This window comes from Lissotriton helveticus, chromosome 7, assembly GCF_964261635.1.
Source record: "Lissotriton helveticus chromosome 7, aLisHel1.1, whole genome shotgun sequence".
Taxonomy (NCBI): Eukaryota; Metazoa; Chordata; class Amphibia; order Caudata; family Salamandridae; genus Lissotriton; species Lissotriton helveticus.
This window is the reverse complement of record NC_136068.1, coordinates 1,193,052,147-1,193,075,872: the sequence shown is the minus strand read 5'-3', so window position 1 is coordinate 1,193,075,872 and position 23,726 is coordinate 1,193,052,147. Positions and strand designations below refer to the sequence as shown.

At 42.9% G+C, this 23,726-nt stretch overlaps 1 protein-coding gene across 2 annotated transcripts in view; it reads right to left on the bottom strand.

Moving 5' to 3' along the window:
• ERN1 (endoplasmic reticulum to nucleus signaling 1) overlaps positions 1-23,726 on the bottom strand; it is a 673,999-nt gene that overhangs the window by 92,200 nt on the left and 558,073 nt on the right. For both annotated transcript variants that reach the window (XM_078654351.1, XM_078654350.1), the window contains exons 17-19: positions 17,655-17,854; positions 15,946-16,093; positions 3,372-3,499 (exon numbers count right to left, since the gene is read on the bottom strand). In XM_078654351.1, coding sequence (XP_078510477.1) covers positions 3,372-3,499; positions 15,946-16,093; positions 17,655-17,854 — 476 coding nt within the window. The remainder of the gene's footprint in view (positions 1-3,371; positions 3,500-15,945; positions 16,094-17,654; positions 17,855-23,726) is intronic.

The following is a 23,726-nucleotide window of genomic DNA, read 5'->3' as shown; positions in this document are numbered from 1 at the left end:
GAGCGAAATCTTAAATATTTCTGATACCAATGGGATCTCAGGAGTATTTAAGACAGTATTTTCGATGGCATTAACACCATTCAAAGCCATACTGGGTATTTTTCCAGATTTCGTCCATTCGATTTTTGGCGGACTTCCCCTGATCCTGGGACTAATTGCAGGAATCCTATTCCTAGTCCTTATTTTTCGTTATGGCAACCCATGTCACAGATCAAACTCTCGCGACAATGGAAGATACGATCCTAGCCATTGGATACCGGGACCGGATATCAAAAATCCTGGGACTCTCCCGGCTTAGAGACCTGAACATGACTTGGTTTCTATCATTTCGACCAATGTGGCAAAGGTGTGTTTTACCTGTACTAAGGTGTCTGCTATGCGGAGAAGAATGCGTGTTAGACACCTGTCTGACGCTACAATCGGATGCGCCAGTGGATGCAGATACACTGTTGGTTCCTACCAAGGTTCACGCTTTGTGCTGCCCTCAAAGGCTGCCAATCCTGATGACGGCATTCGTGGAATCTTCACCACTGCGATTGAAGAGTAGTGAAGTTCAAGATGAAAGCAGCATCGAACAGGTACGACCTTCTGTCAGCAATGCGAATCAGAATGTCAATGCAGACAATCATGCGCACGAATGCATGGTTACCCCTATTTCCGACTTAGTGGAACTTTCCCATGAAGCTGTTGACAGTTTTTTCGAAAGCCTGAATGATATGATGTTCTCTCCAGAACAGAAATAGAGACTTTTGAGCAAGCTCGCACACGGCGTTCCCTGAATTCGGCCTTCAACTTTAAAAATAAAGTCACATGAACAATTCTTCCCACCAGTTCACGGACAACAATTTTTTAGCAGCCCCAAATTATTTTTCACAAATTTTTCGGGACACTTATCTTCTGCTTAAAGTAAGAAACTATTCCTAGAGAACTAAGATTTCTATTTTTAGATACTTTATAAAACTTTAGTTGCCCGCTGGGATGTTCACAAATATTTTATTATGTGATGAGATGGTCTCGAACTTCCTTTCTGTATAGCCATATTAAGAGCCATTTCATGTGTATTTCTCATATACCAATAAGCAATAATGCATACAAATGCGTGTTTACTTTTGCATTTAAACCATAGCTTAAGTGCATACAATATATATGCCTGCAATTTTTCAGTATATTTGAAAATTTTAAAATGCATTTATGTATTTTGGGGTGGTAAGGTATACACTATACTCTATAGTATGTTGTACTATGTTATACTATGCATAGATTAGTAAATATGTCCATAGTTAGCGTGGAGTGGGTGTCATGTATTTCTATAGGTCTTGAATCAGTCCCCCTATTCCTGACCCTATTCTGGTTAAACTAACTATCAAGTTAACTAACAGTCAGCCCATGAGGCAAGAAAAGCCCCCATGATGCAGATACCGTTATCTGACGCAGTCACACTACGGCACAGGAACGTGTTATCTGATTAGGTCATAACGCTTGAGATCTAATTAGACAAGCGACATTCCTCCAGCCCCTGATAAGGCATACGACGTTCTCATAACAAATCAAACCTATGACAACCTGGATAATCCGTGCGGCCATTGTTTTGATTTCACAGAGAACTTTAGTAAAGAATGTGCTAACGAGCAAGTCGTATGACATCTTTATTGACGTATCTATGTCCATCCTTACGTCAATCTCGGCACCTTTAAGGTATAAATATTGCCGACCTTGCCCTATGCAAACACACGCGTGGTGACAAGACGGAGCAGCCATACTTGCCGAAGCCGAGAGCAGAAGCAGACCCCGCTGGCAGCAGCCCCGCCTTCCTGACGCGCTGAGAGACGCGCTGCTATCTCAAGCCGAGAGACCCAGCACCGGCGCTTTCGGGCAGCCCTCGCAGGCAGCCTGGAATATCGAGAGCAGAGAAAGAGATACCATTCCTCATTCATCCTAAATTCCAGGTACAGAACTGAATAACCCCTCACAGAGAATTCTTTAGTTATTCACTTGGCAAAAACAAACTTAACTTAAACTGTAACTTTCTATTCCCGCCCACGCATTAGACTTAGGTCAGGTACACGGGGTAGGCGTATTTAGAAACACCAGTTGAGTACGTTTAGTCAAATGTATATGTGTATGTAAATATATTTTAATCATTTTAAACATCATATGGCTCAGAAACCATATCAATGTTTTTACAGTATTATTTTATACTATTGCTTTTAATGTATGCACTTTACTTAACTATAAGTATTGCAATAATATCGATCCATTTCTCATGTATGAGAAAAGAGACTGATCAATAAATAACATCTTTTATTGAACACGCCCGTCTCTTCCTTTTCTCTACATTCTGATGAGACTAAGAATGCACGTACTGACTGAGTAAAATAATTGCCTTGTGCTCACACGACTCTCGAGATTGACTCTTGATTAGGGGAGAGCAAAGTTGTCATGTTCTATGGTTGTCAGAAACTAAATCCCTTCTTGTCTAATCAGGGGAGTTAATTCCTTCCTTGAACATTCGAGAAAGTTTCTAGCGAACTCTGAGCTTACCTGGCAAACCCAAAAATTAAGTCTAGTATCGACAGTAGTAGACCTAGTTAACGTCTGGCCTAGGCCTTTACTGCTGTAGGTACTATTCCAATGCGCAGAGCCTATTGGGAAAATAGGAGCTACACTACAATACCTTGAGATTAGAAAGCTGAGACTGGAGGTCAAACGCTGAAGAAGAAATACTGTAACTGAACTCCTTATCACAAGACGTGCAGTAAAAAATCTGAGTTATAGTGGCTTGGTGGGGAAGGAAACTATGAGGTCTCTGCTGTGATTGGCTGACATTTGGATGAGGCTGAAAAGTTACTTAAGTGAGTTTTTCTGTTCTATGGAGGTCTATAGTAAAGTTTTATTACTGCTATTTCTTCGGTTACCGTGGGACTCCCACCATGACGACGGGGAATATTCAAGCATGTGAATCTATAAAGGATACAATACTGGAGAAGGTACGGTGCCAAGTTTGTATTTTTTGTTTTTCCTAGTTTTATGGAGTATGCTGCAATTGGTGCTGCACAATTCTTGAGACAATTTTAGACTTTTCATCATTGTCCATTTGATTGTAGCTGGTGCTATGCCTTGTGAGATTATTCAAAGCAAGATATAGGAATGGAGTGTATGAGGCTGCTCTTGAAAATAATGGCCATGTCATTGGCTTTAGCATTCTAGGCAGTGTGCAGTGCCACGGCTGAGGGAATAATATGTGAATAATATGTGGATGTGTAGAGTGATCATTAGTTCACATGCGAAGATACCAGTAACAAACTGTTTTTGCGACTTGGTCATAGATTTGAATCTCAGTAAAAAGTGAAGCACAAAATTAAGTAACTCACCTGAAAAAATTGGAGTTGTTTTTCCAAATTCCAAAAGAAAGGGTGCTTGAGCACACATTTAGCAGATGGGCGCTTCTGTGGATCCATGTTTATCATTCGCTCAATTAAATCATGTGCTACAATGTCTTCTGCAAAATTAAACAGAAACACACTTTAAGCTTTACAATTTTCAACTTAATGAAAACTCAAAACTTGAGGTACAGCACGGCATCACTCACAGCAACCACACATTATTTTAATTCAATGCATTAAGCTATTACTGTGTCTACAGCCATCACAATGTCTACATCTACACTTTCACGTCTTTAACCACTACATCGTCACTTCATACTTACCTTAATTGTCTTTTTCCTTAATCCCAACTGTTGAGCTAAAATTAGATTGCAATTTTCCAAACAAGCATTTGCAATGCAATAGGTCTCGCATTAAGAAAGTTTGAGCTATTGGTATTGTAAATGACAAATTTTGTATTTATGTGTTGCTTTTGAAAATAGCAAAATTAATAGCTTTGTCATTTACAATGCCAATAGTTTTAACTTTCGCAAATGTGACACCTATAGCATTTGTAATGCAATATGTGTTGTATTTACGTGACTTAGATGTATTGATATTACAAATAACAATGGCTTTTAATTTTTTAAAATAATTAATACTTAAATAAAAGTTATTGTAATTTATAATGGCAATAGCTTAAACTTTTGTAAATAACTTTTGTGAAGATTATGTTCAGTGTATTTTATTGTGACGAAAATCCAAGAACAGAAGTGAAATATTAACATCTTTTTGTGACATTTGTAATAAAGCTTGAAACATTGAGAGAACATATTTGAACCAGTTGTTGTTGAATGGTTGCGCAGATTGATGCTGTGGTGGTGCTGAGTGGTGCTGTGGTGCTGCTGAGTGGTGCTGTGGTGGTGCTGAGTGATGCTGTGGTGGCGCTGAGTGGTGCTGTGGTGGCGCTGAGTGGTGCTGTGGTGGCGCTGAGTGGTGCTGTGGTGGCGCTGAGTGGTGGCGCTGAGTGGTGCTGTGGTGGCGCTGAGTGGTGCTGTGGTGGCGCTGTGGTGGTGCTGAGTGGTGCTGAGTGATAATGTGGTGGTGCTGAGTGATAATGTGGTGGTGCTGAGTGATGCTGGGGTAGCGCTGAGTGATGATGTGGTGATGCAGAGGGCAGAAAGGCACAAAAAACGAGTCTAACAGAGGTCATAAGTGTTCTTGCGGCACCCTGGAGTATTGCAGCAAGAACGAGCAGTGACGCACACACAGTCCTTACACACAGCTGTTCACCCTGCCTTTTCATTTCCAGCGCGAGTGAAAACAGGTCTTTAAATCTTGTCAGGTGGCCACTTTCATATTTCACCATTGCGCCTTTTGTTTGCTCAGCATGGCACCATACAGCAGTTCCCTCAGCCTGTGAAGACCGATTGTAGTGTCTTCTGCATTTCTTCGCTCCGATGGAGCGTGCACTTTACAGTGCCCCCAGGGCACAAGCAGGGACTGACTAGAGTGCTCCTTTATCAGCACACACGCAGCATCCACTCCAGTGCAACTTTTTTGTTGGGAAAACCCATTTGCTCAGAGGTTTCCCAGAGACTGGCTTCTCTCCAGGACCCCCGCTGCACGGATGGTGCAGTGGCCTGCTGAATGTATGGTGATACCAACTTTAATCTGATAACAGAAACATCCTAGACTCAGTACACTGCATGTACAGTGGATCTGTGTTGTCTGACCGGGCAGTATAATGAATATCCGCAGGTTAGTGTGTAAGAAGCATTCGCAGAAGGTGTGTGTGTGACGAGTGTGTGTGGCCTGCGCACATGCTTAGTTGTCGCTCAGTGTCTTCTTTTATGCGTGTGCTCTCTTGCAAACCTGCTTCAAGTGGCAGCAAGTACTTTGGAGGCTCTGGACGAGGCGGGTTAGGGCGCCAAACCCTGGTAGTCCATTCTCTGCTGTGTGACTTGACAACATTCAGCTTTGTCTGCCAGAAAGGGCCAAGAAGTGCTCATATCCCTCTGGCTTTGTTACACCTCCCACTGAACCCTGGGACCTGCAATGAGAGTGTGGGAGATGGACCTTAGTAGGGACGCGAACCGTGACCTGGGAGAGACCAGTGCTGTAGAGTGGAGAAAGGGATGCATATTGAGCAGTGAGTATCTGGCTGGCATCCCTTTCTCAGTGACCGCTTGAGGCACTATAAGCACGATGGCGAAATGATGCACACACACACACAAAGTCAAGTAACCATGTCACAATAAATTACGTTATAAGGAACAACTAAGGTGTTGTACACACTTAAGTCTCAAAGAGACACCCCTCCATACAAGCAGACAGACTCAAAACACAAACACAGAGGTACAGAGAGATACAGAAATACTAACATTCATCCTTGTAGCGCCTACCAGGCATCAAGCTTCCGGCTTCAGTCGAGTTATCCTGTTGATCAGGGAGAGGAATGCGTGTCATCATGTAACGATGTAAGCAGTGTGTGCGACAACGGGATTGTCAAAGGCACCCAGGTGTGAAAGGCTGAGATTGTACAGGGTAGCACATGCAGATGTAAGAAGTGCGTAAGGTACAGGGATTATGAAATGCACTATGATGTGCAGGCAGAGTGTAAGGTGTAGTACATGTCGGTCTGCAGTAGCCTGCTGACTGCATGGTGATACCATCTTTAAACTGATAACAGAAGTGAAATGGCAAGCGATTCCCAGAAAAGGGGTCATAAAGAGAAGCTGCTATGATTAAAAGACATGCAGTGATGTGCGGTAATGTACTGCATTGGGCAGAAAGGCACAAAAAGTGTAACAGAGGGCAGAAAGGCACAAACAAGCATTGGCGGCCCCTTTGAAGTGAAGCTCACGGCCTCGCAGTCGTGAAAGTGAAAGCAGGTGATACTGGAGAGTGTGAAATAAGAGCAGTTACTTTGTGAAAAACGCCTGAGGGTGGTCCGTGGAGAATTTGGGGATTATTGATAGAATGGCGGCGACGTTACGAGCTGGAGAGGCCGGGTGGGGCGAGGGGTGAAAGTAAGGAGAAGCTGAGAGGAGAACAAGCATTGGCGGCCCCTTTGAAGTGTGGCTCACGGCCAGTGAAAGCGGGATGTAATTAGGGGGGAGGAGAAGTGAGGCCGAGCGCGCACTGCGCCCGCTGGGGAAGCAACAGATGCCTGTGGGAGGGAGGCTGATGGCTTTGATGTGGACACGCATTCCGCACGAGTGCACCACAAGAACTGTCCGAAATCCGCGATGGTTTCAGACCTTGGTTTGCCCTCTATACTCTCGTCTATTATCCTTTGCGGGATTAATAGGCGAGACCTAAAAAGGTGATTAGCAATGTAAAGGTTTGCAATGTAAATTGATTCCAATATAAGTGTGATGATGTAATGGGCAGCACCGTAAATATGATGGCATGCCCTTCCCATCTACAAATCTATGCAATAAAAAGTATTTTAGTCATAGACCAGTATCAAAACTGGAATAGTACCCAATACGTTGGACCTACCATGTCACCATTTTGCAGTACAAATGGTTTTCATCCTCATATATTGCCAAAAACTGTTGCCAAACAAAATGCACCATCTGCTTCGGCTCTGATTTAGTCATTATAACAGATACTTAAAAGTGTAATGCAACCATTCACTGCAGGTAAAGTACAATAGAAAGAGACATACACAGGCAGCAAGCTGTTACTTACAAAGTGAGTGGTTAAGTTTGCTTTTTCCGCTCTACCTGAAACTTCCTGGTTTTCATGTCAAGTTTGATGCCCTGTTCATAGGCCTCTATGATCTCATTTATTTAACCCATTGGCTGTGAAACTTACCCTTCCCACTAACTGAGGAGTGAATCTTGCATTTCCCTTCTTAAAACAGTTCCCTCATTGAAATAACATTCCTTTTCTCTGCCTCCTGTAATCTTGAGAAACGCCCTCAAGTAAGACATAAAGGCTATTTTACACTGTAGAAGAATGAGAGGGGAACAACAGTACTTGATTGATTGGGTAGGCTATGAATCTTCAGATCACCCTTGTAAGTCAGCTTTTTTGTTAATGCAACCTGGTTGGTTTGTTGTTTTGAACATGCTCTCCTTTTAAGCCTGATGGGAGCCTGGGAGGAATAGTGAGGGTACTGTCAAGACCATATACAGTGTAGTTTTCTACAGCACCGCTGCAGAGACTGTCAAACTAAGAAAAAGGGAAAAGTGCCAGCCCACCTTGTTTTGTTTGCTCCACAATTTAAGCAACAAATCAATATTATTTAGATGTGTTAGGTATATTTATTTTTACCTGTTTTTCACTTCAATTTTTTGAAAAAATCATTAGTTTATGTCAGAAAGACAACACTACACGTATATCACATATATACAACAACTTATACAAAAACATTCACCACAAAACATTAATACATAAATATATACATTCACTGTACACAACATAGCTTATACATTTCTTGACTGTTCCCCAGGCAAATATCAACTCTTTGCCTCCCTGACCATCAATGATTATAATAAAGAGAACAGTAGTGAACAAAGTCACAATCAACCAGAGATATTACATAATAGTTTACAAATCAATAATCATAAATAATTCAAATTTTTATCTCCGTTCTGCCGACGCGTTTCGAACACCAATAAACACTTATGGGTTCTCCTCAGGGCTTTGTCACTTTTATCTGCATGTGTGTAAAAGAAAAAAACACCAAAGAATGTTTTAGTGTTATTCCTCATAGCCTCGTACTTTTGCTACCCTACTGGTGTATGATAAAACCATATTACCTTTTCTGTAGCCGTCTAATCTCCTATATCTGAATCTTGGTCTTTGGGATGCAATCTACAGGATGTCAATGAAATCCTGTTAGACTCACACTCAAGTTTTTCATTGCGATTACATTCACAAAAACACTGCGTGACATACCTTAATGGTTCTGTGTGTGGGCGTGCCCCTACAGCTCAGCTCCCTTTTGACCTAAGGGCAAAACAATACTAGTTGACCACTTGAGGATTTATCTAAATTAAGGTGTGTTGCAAGCATTACCAAGTTCTTTCGTACCTGATTATGTCCAACGTTAATTTTGGGGCGCCTCACTTCGTGTGTATGATACTTTTGGCCATGCAGGTAGTCTGTCAAAATATAACAATGTGCAGATTCTTAGTTTGAGGATTTAAATGCAAGTGGCTGTGTACCGTTCACAGCAAGTCCGTACTGACCTCGTTTCAATCGGTCTGCCGAACTCCCGCTGAGCACACCACGTTAATCCATTCTGGTAGTTCTCGCTTTCGCGCTCTATTGAAGAAAGCGGAGCACGATTATAGTCCCCAATTGCTACATAAATGCCGGCGGATATCTTCCAAGTACCCCAAATGCGCTCCTTACCTATTTTCAGCTTACTACAGCGTCTCGTTCACCTCACTGTGGGTGATGGCGGCCCTGTCACATGATTACTTAAAGCGATCATGTGACCTTTGTGATTCTGGGGGATGTAGTTTTTTGTAAAAAACAGAACATTACTCGCTCTTGCCTCAATCAAAATTGTCCAAGTCCGGGTCGTGTGTGTTTGTGTATTGCCCACCTTTTGCCTCATTAGTTGTTTGTCGCTTTTCGGGAGACTGTCAAGGCACTGTTAATCACATTGTTCAGTTGCACGCCTTAAGGCAGCATTCTCAGCAAATCCTGCTATGGATTTTAGCTAAGTGACAACTTAATGCACCTATTTACCAGTTCATCAGTAGTCCTGAAAATTGAGCATCACTGTCTTCTGGGAGGCATCAAAACAGTCAGCAACTCTGCACCATTTGCTGGACATAGGTAGTCGTGATTCATTCTTAGATGTTATCTGTATCCTGCCGTCTACCATGTTATATATATTTGGGTATTAAGGTAAATCCAAGGGGTAGCAAAATACTACACCACAGAGAGTCTTATTGGCTGATTTATAGTTTGATGGATGTGGGGCATTAACAAAAAGTGGAGGATGCTCCCTCTGCCAAACCTGCAATTTCCACGCTCTATTGAGAGTTAGCATCAACACCAGGCCTACACCCCAGAGACTCAGCTAGCTCTCCCAGTATAAACCTGTGACTTGGCTGCAAACCTGTCAAAGGGAAACCAGCTTACAGCGAATGTCGGCCCACCCTATTGAGTGCAGGATGACCATCACTATTTCAGCTTCACCTTGTGGTTTGCTGAGCTCGCCAAAATTCGAACTGACTAGATTAGGAGGTAGATCTGTCTCGTACCTTGCTGCTAAATATTGAAACACTACTATTTCTATCAACTCTAATCACCTTGATTGCTGTAGAGAACCAGTTGTTTGGTTAATCTTTTCCATTACGATTTTCACTCTGCACTCATTTCTGGCAGCCTGGAGTTGTCAAATAATGAACTGGAAAATATTTTGAAGTGATAGTGTGTACTTAAAGTTTAATTTATTTATATATCCAAATTCCCCGCTTGTGTGGTTCTTTTGAAATCTCTTGTATTTAATATATCTCAAAATGGGGCTCTTATCAGTTACCCATGCCGAATTACTGTGTTCATTCGCTTTTGTGTGGAATTTTTTTTGTTAACTTCCTCTGGTTGCACACATTTCCGATACTTCTACTAAAGCTGTTCACATTGTTTAAGCCCTATTCACTATTAAGATAAGATCTCTTCCCACGGAAAAGGCACACAGCTTCTAACAGTATGCTGGCTTTTTATTACTTAGCTGTCTAAAGCAGATGGTTTAGCCTTAGAACGTGGTGGCATTTCCTATTCATGCCTCAGTACCTTACTTTGAAGGCATTATCAGATTGATTTTTTCAACTTAATCTATTTGGTAATTAGGATCATGTAATAAACATCCTGCATTAAAAATAAAGATAATATACTGAGCTATGCTATAGTTTGCTACTAAACAGGCAAGAGCATTTACCTTGCAGACAACAGTTTCATGATTTGAATGGTGCAGCAGCACCGGGCCCAAAAGTTGTCCGAACATCCTCTAAACACATAGTGCTATATTTGACTACTAAACAGGCAGTCACAATTGCAATTACTTTGCAATTAAAGGGTCTTGATTTGAATGGTGCAGCAGGTGCTGTGGCACCGGGGCCAACAGCTCTAGAGACCCCACTAAACCCAGATTATTGCCAAAATTTAGAAAATAAACAGGTATGCACAAGTGAAGCTACCACGCAGACAACAAGGTCCTGACGTCAATGGTGCAGCAGGTACAGTGACACCAGGACCAACAGCTCGAGGCACCCCACTAAACACCTAACATTGATATATTTTACTACTAAACAGGCAGTCCAAGTGCAGTTATCTAGCAAGCGTTAGAGTGATGATTTCAATAGTGCAGCAGGTGCAGCTCCAGGCACCCCACTAAACACAGATTATTTCTATATTTTACAACTAAACAGTCAGTCACAAGTGTAGTTTTTTTTTAGGCACGAGGAACATGATTTGAAACGTACAGCAGGTGCAGTAGCACCTGGGCAAAAAGATGTCAGAACTCCTCTGAACACCTAATATTGCTATATTTGACTACTCAACAGGCAGTCACAATTGCAGTTACCTTGCTATTGAAAGAGGCCTGATTTAAATCATGCAGCAGGTGCAGTGGCGCCGGAGCCAAAAGTTGTCATAACTCCACTAAACACCAAATATTGCTATATTTTACTGCTTAACAGGCACACAAAACAGGCACTCACAAGTGCAGTTATCTTGCAGGCAACGGGTCATTATTTTAATGGTGCAGCAGGTGCAGTGCCACCATGTTCAAAAGTGGTCAGAACTCTTTTAAACACCTTAAATTGCTATGTTTTACAACTAAACAGGCAGTCATAAGTGCAGCTGTCATCTGGCAAGCACTAGGGTCATGATTTCAATAGTGCAGCAGGTGCAGTGGTACCGGGACCAAAAGCTCCAGGCACCCCGCTAAACACCTAATATTGCTATATTTTATTCCTAAACAGGCAACCACAAGTGCAGTTATCTTGCAGATATCAGGGTCATGAATGGCCTAGCTGGTGCAGTGGCTCTGGGGCCAAAAGCTTTAGGGACCCTAGTAAACCCAGATTATTGTTACATTTTACTACTAAACAAGACAGTCAAAAGTGCATTCATCTAGCAGGCAATAGGGTCATGATTTGAATGGAGCAGCAGATGCAGTAGCACCAGGACCAAAGGCTCTAGGCACCCCACTAAACACCTAACATTGCTATATGTTACTACTAAATAGTCACAAGTGATGTTACCTTACAGGCAATAGGGTCATGATTTGAATGGTGCAGTGGCACTGGGCCAAAAGTTGTCATACATCCTCTACACACTAAATTTTACTGTATTTTACTACTAAACAGGCATTCACAAATGTAGTTATCTTGCGGGCACTAGGGGCATGATTAGAATGGTTTAGCAGGAGCAGTGGGACCGGGCCCAAAAGTTGTAAGAACTCCTCTAAACACATCATATTGCTAATATATCAATTAATTCCATTATATCCCTTTTTCATTTTTCAAAATGTTGCTATTACTTACCCGCACTATTCCACTAGTAACAGCACAAAATGTTGAGTATTTTGTACATAAACAAGTGATAACACTTTTTTTATTGATTTTATTTTCAGTTTTCAACATAGAACAAGAAAAGGCTTGGTGATGTGGTACATAGCATTAACACCTATATCATTCAAATCAGTTAGCGCACGCTGATATAGCATCATCTCATGGCAGGGGAAGAATATTAGGTCAGGTACGCTGTATGATACATAGAGACAACAACCATCATTCAATGTACATCATAGGGATAGTATAGATCAGTTCAGTACGAAAGTTCACATTAATTGGCGTCTAGGCCCTCATTCAGAGCAAAACAGACAATAGCTATCCATATAAAATAATCGGTTATACAGTAACATGGGAAAACAGTGTCTAGAAGTATCGCATCTTAACGGAGTTCGTTTGTGGTAATTCATGCGGATTCCACATATACATCTTCTTCACCCCGTACTCCATCGTCAGTCTGAATATTATCATCATGTCCCTGGACAAGTAAATATGCAACAAAGGGTCCCCAGATGTCGTTAGGTCTACTGGAGTTCGGGAGTGTTTCAGCAAAAATGGCGGATTGTTCCTGACAGTAGGTCATGTCGGCAAGCCAGTCAAACTTCGGGACCCTGCCAAGACCCCATCTACACGCCACGCGCCGTTTTGCAAGGAGCAAAGCAATGTCAAGGAGTTTCCTACAGGTCTTGGGGATGTGTGATGTATGCCCCAGAAGCATCAGCAAAGGGTCAGGGTTTATCGATTCTCCGGTCATGGATTCGAGGGCAGTATGCACCGGTTGCCAGTAGGCATTGACCGGGGGACATTCCCAGGACAGATGAAAAACGCCAGCGTGTTCCGCTCGACAGCGTTCGCATCTATCATCGCTGGACAATGGAACCTGAACTTTCTTACCGGTGTGTAGTATAGCCGTTGTAAGAATTTGAAGTGGATTATCCTGAGCCTACAGCTGGATGATATCCTGGCCGTGAGGTCACAGCAATAAAGCCACTGCTCGTCAGTAATCTCTGTTGCTAGGTCAGTAGCCCAGTGTGAACGGGCCGGGGTCTCCAGTCCGAGGCTGGATGTCCTGATGTGGCGGTACATGCCTGATACCAAGTGCGAGCCGTCTTGTGAGCATAGCATGAAGTGTAAGGGGGGAAGTTCTCAGGCTCATTGGGAAAGTCAGGCAGGATCTCCCTCATCCCTTGACGCAGCATCATATAATAGAAAGCATCGAGTGGAGTAGGGTTATGAGATTTAAAAAAGAGATCTGCAGGGTTGAACTGGCCATTGGTGAAGAGGTCACCCCAGCAGGTGACCTGAAGGCGACGGCAGAGCAACTGGAAACCCTGCTCCTGCAGGAGCTCAAGCCTGGGATGGTATGTTCGAGGCATCCGGGGAGAATATGGAAAGGTAAAACCCAGTAACTTCGCCATGTGACGCCAAGTGTCTAAAGTGCACGTGACAGTGGTGAACGGCGTTTCTATGGACATCACTGGGCAATGTATGAGCCCATTCAGAGGAAGGGGATTCGCAATCCAGTCTTCAACTGCCAGTTGAGGCATAAAGGGAGTGGGGATCATCCAATGATAAGCGTAATGCGCCTGTGCACATATATAGTAAGCCTCAAAATCAGGAATGTCGAAGCCCCCTTTATCATATGACTGAGTCAGTATCGACCACCGCAGTCGCGGCTGTTTGCGCCCCCAGAATAGGCGACAGTTCAGTTCTCAAGGTCTTAAAAAAAAAACGCACCCGGGTAATAAGGAATATTGAGAAAAAGATACAAAAAACGGGGTAGCACCACTATTTTAATAAGGGATGCTCTCCCAGCCATGGACAGGGGGAGGGAAATCCAGCGATCAACCGATGTGATAAGTTTCGTGACCGCGACACCGTAACAAGTGATAACACTTTAATAGAGTTTCTGTAACTTATATAGTACAACTACTCAACAAGCTACAACTTACAACAAAAAACTGCTTATTATTAATCACATAGTCAAAACCTAATGCATTTACCAATGTGTGCTATATTCTACCACAACCAACCCTCCATGCTGCAAACCAGTGCTGAGCAAGGGCCATCGACTGTGTGAACTGGGGGTTAGCTGCATGGATGGGTAGGTGCAGGGCCAGACCACAGACCAGACTCTCCGTCAATGCCCACTGCACACAGGCAGTTGACAGCAGAGGGCTTGATGACAGGCCATTTGTAGTTAGAGTTGCCAAATAAGTAGGTGGGCAGCAGGGGTTGGTTGCTTTTCCATCACCCGGAGGTAGCTTTACACACCTTCAAGCACTTGCCTGAACTCAAAATGAAAGGGGAAGAAGAACAAACTGCTACGTATTTATCAGAAAGCTTTACTGCAGCTAGGAAAATGATTCTGAGGGAAAATAACCTCAGCTCTCAAGAGGTATCACTATCTTTCGCTATGTGGGGGCACGGAGAAAGCATCGTTGGTCATGACCTGCTTTGTGTATTTTCATGGCTACTTGAGAATGAGTATATCCCTTAAGCACACACATTTAAGCAAACAATAGTGAGACAAGAAGAATAACGGTAGCAAGAGAAAACAGTGTTGACAAATCCAAAAGTTAAATTCTGAAATAATTTTGTGCATTGAGCTTGTAGTGGTCAGGTGAGAGTGGAAGTACAGTGGCAATGTGTTGAATCTCCAATAGAAATAGTTAGCAAATGTTGCGTCACAGAGCAATGGTGGGTAACAATGTGTTGTTAGCAGATAGAAGTGAATTGGTAAAGTAGTTGTGCAAGTTTGGAGGTAGTCCAAGGCTGGTAGGGACTTTCCTCGCACAGGTATCCATACAACCCATTTAAGATATTCATCCCTGAAAAGTCCCAGCCAGCTTTACATTTTTTGTGGCTGAACCTACAGAGGACATGGGTCTCAGACACAGCCACCCAGCAGACTGATCCCAATCTTTGGGTTTCCTGGTCTTAAATGAACCATAGCGAGAGGAGATGGCTGCCAGTTCCTGGATGTCTAACTGCTCAGTGGTTGTGGAGGTACTGCGACTAGAGGGACTGCTGCAGTTCAGCAGGTGTATTGTATAACTGGGGATGAGGGGTGGTCTGAATTGCACATATACAGGGGATAAAGGGGGTAGGTAGAACCCAAGGAATGACTAGAATATCCTAAACGAGAGACAAATTAATACCATAGCTAAACAAAATGTTTTTTTTTTTTTTTAAAAGAGAGAATATGCTACTATACTAATATGTGAACTCGATGCCAAATGGCTTGGCATTGGCTACGCAATGACTTACAGTTCACCTCTCCAGCACAGTGCCTGGACAGTAACTAGCTAGTGTGGTATGGGGGGTCCACTCAGAGCCCAATTGATAGGTCAAACATCTGCTACACGTGCTGCGAAAGATCTTCAAACGGCTACCTCAGAACACCAGATGGATCGTCACACAAGCACTGATCACCAGCAAGCAGGACTACCTACGGCAACACACTTTACACCAGAATCTTGAAACAACTCCTACACAGACTCCAGACCATCCAGAACACAGCCACAAGTCTCATACTAGACCTCCCAGGCTGCACCCACATCCCACCGCACCTCAGCAAGCTTCACTGACTCCCCATTTACAAGCGCATCAAATTCAAACTTCTGACGCACAAATTCAAAGCCCAACACAACACAGGAACAGAATACCTACACAGCCACACACACTTTCACCCACCTGACAACTACGCTCTGCCTCACTCTCCCACATGCAATGCATTCGCAAATGAAACACTGGAGGCCGCTCATTCTCCAACATCGCACCCAAGACATGGAATGACCTCCCTCAACACATCAGAGCCTCCTCCTCACTTATTGAGTTCTGCAATAAGCTGAGCCTGGCTCTTCATATAAGCACCTTGGGACCACTCACCTACACACCTTGCCCAAGCACCTGGATACTCTTCTCAGGTGATTACTGTGGTTATGTTGATTTGTATAGCAATCAGCTATGTGTGATGAAGTGAGGGAGTGAAGTCAATCAGTGTGTATACAATTTTCAGTGACCTTACATACCATGCTTTTCAAGGTCCAAACAGTCTAGACTGTAAGCCCCTAGAAGAATGTTGGCTTGCCGCTGCAGGGACTTGCCAAATGGATGACTGCCTTCTGAAACCACGTAATAGAACACGCAGCCGGCTGAAAAAATGTCAACTGTGTAGGTCTGCAAACAAGACAAGAAACAAAACAGTCTGAAATGATCATTTAAATGAGCATCTTTATTTTGAATACACATTTTAATATCTGATGTGTAAATGCACACAGAGTATTCATTGTAAATACAAATGGACAATATGTTATATGTATGCTCATATAGGATCTGTATATTGCTTTAAAGAAAAGCAAAACCATTTTTCCTTTACCCAGCATTTCAGGGCAGCTGATACTCCTTTCCTCAATTACTTCACCAGTCAAATCATTTGGCATTGCAATTGATGCCTCTCTTTCTGACATTACTGACATCAAGGCATTAGCTCACCCTTAGTAAAATCTAATTTTCTTCTAGCAGTCGCACAACTGAAAACAGCAGCCAATGCACTGATTAATTCTCAATGGAAATTCAGCAACACAATTCTTGTGGCGGTGCCTCAAGCCTCACTCGCTACAGTCAAAGCTGTGCTACACTCCACAGCAAGACTAATTTCTTATAAGAGAACACGTGATCATAGCTCCGCAATACCGAGATATCTCAAAGGCTTCCCATTGAAGAAGGACCAATTTTAGAATCATCTCCTTCACATATACAACTATAACCTAAACAAAGTAGCATACGTTACCACCCAGCTCCTCATTTTGGGCATAACAATAAGGACCCAGGGGTAAGAACGTGCTCAGCCTAAGAATACGGAGTTAAAAACGTCACAGGAGCTACATTTAAAGGCATTGCAACAAACTTTTGAAACACACTGCCTGTCCACATGTACACGGTACCTCATCTGCTCTCTCTCTGCAACTCTGTTAACTACCCATCTATTCAGCCTCCACCTGAAATGACTGTTTTCTGACTGTCTTAAACCATACTATAAAAAATGATTTATTGTTTTTGTATTGCCTATTGTATTCTGCTTCATGTTCTCGGTACAGCTCACTAATACTTTCTGTGTAGTAACACTGAAGAAAACAGTTTGTCAAAAACTGGTTTGTACATTATCGATAAATTTGGACAAAAGTCAAAATAAGTTACATTAGGTAACTAGAACGAGAGCTTTGAAAATCTAGTAGTGTCTCAAACCTATGGTAGGTTGAGTGAAACTATCCATTGCAGATGTGGGGCTGGGAAACTACTTACCTTGGAATGCAATGCACGGGGTCTTGGAGGTTAATGGTAACATTTCAAGAACATGTTATATTTCTTAATCAAGTCGATGCCCTCTACTAACAGTAACACACCATCATCTCTCACTGTAAATGGGACATATTCCTGGAACTTAATGCTGACCTTCAAATGTACAGTGAAAAAAACTATAGCACACCTACATTTCTCCTAGAGGCTCATTTTTATTATATTATGTATATTAATATTTTTCTACATTAATATGTTACAAAAAGTGAAAATTCAGTCGTGCATAAAAATCCCCCTAAAAAAAAGACAAAGATACCTTTCAATGAGATTAGACTACATTATAGCAAATTCTAATTATAGCCTTCCCAAATAACTGTCTTTTGAAGGCTTAATTGTAAACTTTTTCCTACAAAGGAACACTTATTTTTATTTTCTCACTTACAGGATTATCTTTACAATCTTCACTCAATATTTCTTGTGCAATCCACCCTTCTGTGCCAGGGACGCCAGAACGACGGCTAAAGCTGTGTCTGCCCACTGCCAGTTTCTTGCACAGGCCAAAATCAGAGATCATAGCTTTTACCTTGCCATGTGCATTAGGCATGGAGATAAGAATATTGTGAGGCTTCAGATCTCTGTGGACTGATAAAGAAAACAAGAATTTAGCCTGAGTATTACATTAGTTCATGAAAAGAGTACATTCGCTTCACACATCCCCCCCATTAAGTTGTTACAGTCCTGTAACTTGAAAGCCCACAACTGTTTTGTATATATCAATAGACGAAGAAAAAGTTACTTACCTATAACTATGATTCTGCACTGTTGGAATCTATCTCATATTCAAATGTCTGAATCATTTGCCTCGGTCAGGCTGGGAGTCACATGTAATAATACAAATAGAAGTGAGATAAATGCATGGAAATATAACAGTGTTTATTTAGTGGCACTTAAATCTTACCCAACAAGGTATATTTTAGGTAACTTTAATGTCTGGTTGAGTGCCCATATGAGTTTGGTTATCCAAGTGTTCAGTACAGGGTGAAGGCAGTGCGTACGATGAACCTTGGTTCACCTAAAGGGGCTTGTGTTTCTGAAGGGTAATTTATACTTTACATGATTCAGCGCCATTTAGAACTTACTTTAATATCTGAAATGCTGTACAGGTGTATAGAGTAAATTGAAAGGCACTAAGTTGAATGATATGAGTGCGAAAATTCCAGTCGATCACTCGCATAGTCGAGCTAAATTTAACAAGGTCGAGCTGTTTTTAGGTCCTACTCGCCCTTTCTGGCGAGTAGGAAAACAAACCAACTTTTGTCCTCTGTCTGTGAAAAAGAAACAAATGTGACCAGATAACAAGATTTAAAGGCATTTGTATTGCTCAAAGTTAATGAGCAATAAAGATGCCTTTAAATCTTGTTATCTTGTCACATTTTCTCCGCTTTCAGAGACGTAGGTCAAGTAGGTTGCAGGTAGGTCGAGGACATTTTTTAAGGTACTAGTCCTGCAAGTCTAGTACCATTTTTTGGATTTTTCAAGCCCTATTTCAAATGTCATCAATGATGACACTGAACAAGTCATGAGTGATTAAATATGTGAGGTCGTAAGCAGTGCATGACAGGGAGCAAATAATAGTCAGCTCAGTTCAATGTCTGTGTTCTGTTAGGGCCTAGTGGGACTACTAAAAAAGCCAGGTCTTCAGCTTCTTGTGAAATTCAAGGCGAGAGGAAGAGGCTCTTATCTGTAGTGGCAGGTCATTCCACCATTTAGGAGTGATGTGGGCTAAGGCTTGAATGCCGCATCTGGTTTTTCATATGCATGGGGTTTGTGCAAGTAGGAGTCCAGACAATAGGAAAAAGCTGGAAGGTATGTGAAAGCAAATGTTAAGCTATGTTGAGCCTGTGTTTTTTAGAGCCTTAAAAGTGTGGCCACGGGGCTCTGAATGGTCTGCAGCAGTCTTGTGAGTTTTTTGTCAATCCCAGCCCAGAAGGTGGTCCCATATTACAGGTTGCTTGTGACCAGGGCGTGCATCACTGTTTTCCGGCTGCTGTTTGAGAGCCATTTGAACATCTTCCTCAACATCTTCAGGATATGGAAGCATGAGGCGGTGATGGCACTGAATTGTGCATTCATGTTGAGTTTGCTCTCGATGATGATCCTGAGGTTCTTGGCATGGGTGGTGGGGGTGAGTGTTGATCGTAGCTCTCTTGGCCACCAGGTGGAGTCTGATGGTGATGTGCTCTTTGGTAAGATCACACTTTCGGTCTTGTCAGTTTTCAGCTTTAGACAGTTATTCTCAAGCCAGTGGGTGATTTCCGTCATGCAGGCATTGAACATGGGTGCTGCGTATCTGGTCTATGAGGGAGAGAATGAGTTGGGTGGCGTAGAAGAGTACGCTAATATTATAAGAGCAGATGATGCTGGGTAGAGGGATCATTTATGTGTTGAAGAGGGTCAGACTCAGGAAGGATCCTAGCGGAACTCCGCAGATGAGGTTGCCGGGTCTGAGGTGTACAGTGCCAGAATAACTGACGGGGTCCTTCCAGTCAGGAAGGAGCAGATCCAGCGGACTGCATGTCCTTTGATTTCGATGTTGTATAGGCATTGGATGAGGAACGGATGAGAGATTGAATCAAATGCAGCAGAGTTTTCCAGGAGGATGAGGGCTGCCGTGTCTTTTCTCTCCAGAGCCATGCGAATGTCATTCCTGGTAACAACAAGGGCAGTTTCCATTCTGTGGATGGGTCTCAATTTAGACTGAATGGTGTTGAGGAGTTAGTAGTCACTGAGGTATTCGGTGAAATGTCTGTTGATGACTCTCCTCTAAAACGTTGGCTGGAAAGTTAGAAGGAAGATCAGTCTGTAGTTGGCGACCTTTGAAGGGTCCACAGACGGTTTCTTCAGCAAAGACAGGACAGTTGTGTATTTCCAAGCTATTGGGAAGGTTGCAGAAGAGGTGGAGGCATTCAAAATGGGTGTGAGCATAGTGCTGATGGGTTGTGAGCTGAAGTTGCTGTAAATAGCAGTGATTTTGTTGCTAAAGAATTGAGGGATTGTTACAGAGGTCCGGCGAGGGAGTGATCGAGTTGGAAGCGGCCAATGGTGGGGTGAAATCTTTGACAATGGTGAAGATTTCTTTGCTGCTGTATTGTTCTGGCTCATTCTCCATTTGCGCTCCAGTTGTTTGCAGTGGCATTTCATCACTCTGAGTTCCTCTGCGTACCAACTGGTCTGCGATCTTTATCGTGTTGTGTTTGAGGGAGGCCAGGCAGGTGACCCAATTGCTGAAATTCTTGATGGCTTTGGGACGGTTGAGAGGCAATACATGAACACAGAGTTATTTAGGCATCGGGTCAATTGACAACGGTTCCTTCCAAAAATATTTATGAAGTCCAATATTGTTTGAATGTTCCTTTTTCTCTCAATCTGGACAGTGTTACAAGCAGATGCAGCCGTGTTTTGTCCCAGACAAGGGCTTCTTCAGGGCAAGATAAGTCAAGTTCATTTGAGGAGGGCAATACTGGTGTTGTGACACACAGTTGGGAATACATTGGGTGGTGGAGTGACTGAGTTTACCTAGCTGCCACTATACATTTTATTCATTTAGACTCAGATGTTGCAGAAGTTGGGGAAGATAGGGTCCAGGAGTTGTCCTGTAAGAAGGGTAAGTCCCTTTACTCATTGGGTGAGGCCCAGGCTTCAAAGGTCTTCAATGAGGGCTCTTGAGTTGGGGTTGGCGTGGTCTTCCAAGTGGAAGTTCAGGTCTCCAAGTAGAACGTAATTGCTAACTTAGAGGGTGAGCGGTGCAACAAAGTCTGTGATGGTGTCGTTAAAGTTGATGCACAGTGGTGGTGGTTCGTCAATGAGAGTGCCAAGTAGGATGAAGTTGGCTTTGACATGGAGCTTAAATGACAGGTTTTCCATGCTGCAGTATGACATGTCCATGTATGTTGTGCAGCTGATGGTGTTTTTATGGATCATGGCAATTCCACCTCCGGGCTTGCGAAATCTGTCTTGCTTGGTGATCTTGTAGCCAGGTAGTTGGCTGTGGCAATGTCAAGTGGCGCTGCAAGGTTCAGCCAGGTTTCGCAAGAAAAAGTGGGTCAGGGGCATTGTTGTACAGAAGGTCTCAGATCTCTGTGGAGTGTCTGGTGAGTGAGTGGGTGTTCAGTAGCATGAATGCAAGTGTAGAGTGTTGTGTGATTGCAGTAATGTGCGAGTGGCAGAGTGCGGGGTGTTGAGGTGCCGTCGTTGTGGTGAGTGTTGGGTGTGGGTGCCGTCGGTGTGGGGAGTGTTGGGTGTGGGTAAGTGTATGAAAACTTGAAAGAAGCGCATGAGAATGCTTCCTTGGTGTTATGTGGTGCGGCGAGGCAAGTGTGTAGAGTAGCAGACGGGGTTTAGGGCACGAAGGGTCACAGCATTGTATGGCACTGGGCATGGACAGACTCAGACAGGCATGCTTTTAGTGCCCCCGAAGCGAGTACACGCTGTGGCAGCCATGAAGCAGGTCCAGGGACGAGAGAAGAGTGCTGTCACTTCCTGTCACTTTGATCTTTGTTTATTTCAGTGAATATCTAGGCTTATTATTTTAATGTAAGCTAAAAACCTAGTACAATTTTTGTGGGGTGAATTTTGTACGAAAGAGCCCTTTTTGACATGGCCACCCCTATTTTTGATGGGATTTCAACTGGAAGTGCACTAGGATCCTGCTAACCAGGTCCCTAGTGCCAGATCTAACCCAAAACGGTGGCAATGGTTCCCCAATTGGCAATACCTTTAGTGCCCTCTATAAGATCCCAAGTAAATGGTACCCAGGTACCTAGGCCCTGAGGTACTAAAGGGGGTCCCTAACAGCTGCAGCACGAATTGTGCTCCCCTAACGGACTGCCATTGCAGGCCACGTGTTTTGGGGCAGACAAAAGTGAAAACACGACGTAACACATCCCTGTGTGCCCTGTACCCTAACCATGCATGTAATATTTGTAAGTCACTCATACAGCAGACCTTACAGCCCTAAGGCAGGGTGCCTTATATTACAAGGTAGTACATAAGGATTAGTTACTTACCTGTAATCCTAGTTCTCTTCCAGGGGTATACTCATTAATAGTCATAAGCACTGAATTATCTCCGCCCATGAGCGGGAACCCGGAACACAAACAATATACATATATATGTGTAAATCTATCAAAAATACATAGTACTAAACTAATTATACACATATACATGTATAATAACCATAATATGCAGCCTAACATATATACATAGGGTAATAAAGCCAAAATTACACACGTTCTGAAGCATGAAAATATGCTGCATATAAATGCGATAAACAGGCATGAGCCTAAAATGCATTTCATAACCATGAAAAAACTTTTATTTTCATCAAATAACCTGTTGTAAACAGTTATTAGCCTAAAAGGCTGCATATGAAAAAATATCTGTGTACAGAAAATCAGACTGGCACCCTGCCTTTAAGGCCCCAGAGAATCTGCAAACGTTGCCTTTAAGGCCTCCAGGAGAACTCTGTTCCCATCATGCACCACAGGTGACAGTTAGGTCAGTTCTTTTGTACGGTACAGTAAACTTTAGCAGGAATCTGCACTTAAAAACTTCATAATACATATTGAAAACCTCAATGCTACTGCTCGCCCGGGGAGGCGGGAGGGTGCTTATGACTTTAATGAGTATACCCCTGGAAGAGAACTAGGATTATAGGTAAGTAACTAATCCTTCTCTTCCAGGGGATACTCATTAATAGTCATAAGCACTGAATAGAGTAGCAAGCTCATACCCACAAGAAGCGGGCGAACAGATAAATGCATACACTTTTAAACCATAGTGTTTAGCTAGAATTAGCAAACAAATTTCTGAGAGATGCTTGTCCCACTTGTGTATCAACCTGCGCATCAGAATCTATACAGTAATGGCGTGTAAACGTATGCACTGAACGCCAAGTAGCTGCTTTACATATCTCTGACATAGCCACATTCCTAAGGAGAGCTGTGGTAGAAGCTTTCCCCCTCGTAGAATGAGCCCTAGGTCTACCTGATAAAGACTTGTGGGCTAGCTGATAAGCCAGTAGAATACATGACACTATCCACCTAGAAATGGATCTCTTGGACGCTGCCAAACCAGTATTTGTAGGACCATAGTTCACAAAAAGACGGTCCGTGTGCCTCAAAGACTTTGTTTTATCCAAGTAAAATTTCAAAACCCTTTTCAGATCTAACGAATGTAGAGCCAGTTTAGCCGGACTCGAAGGGTTTGGGAAGAAAGTAGGCAATGTTATGGTTTGATTAATATGAAAATCCGACACCACCTTGGGTAGGAAAGCAGGATGATTTCTGAGCACCACTCTGTTTCCATGAAAAATAGTGTACGGTTCATTGCAACACAGAGTCTGGATTTCGCTCACCCTACGAGCAGAAGTGATGGCCACCAGGAACGCTACTTTCCAAGATAAGTGTTATAAAGACGCTTTATGTATGGGTTCAAAGGGGGGACCCATTAACTT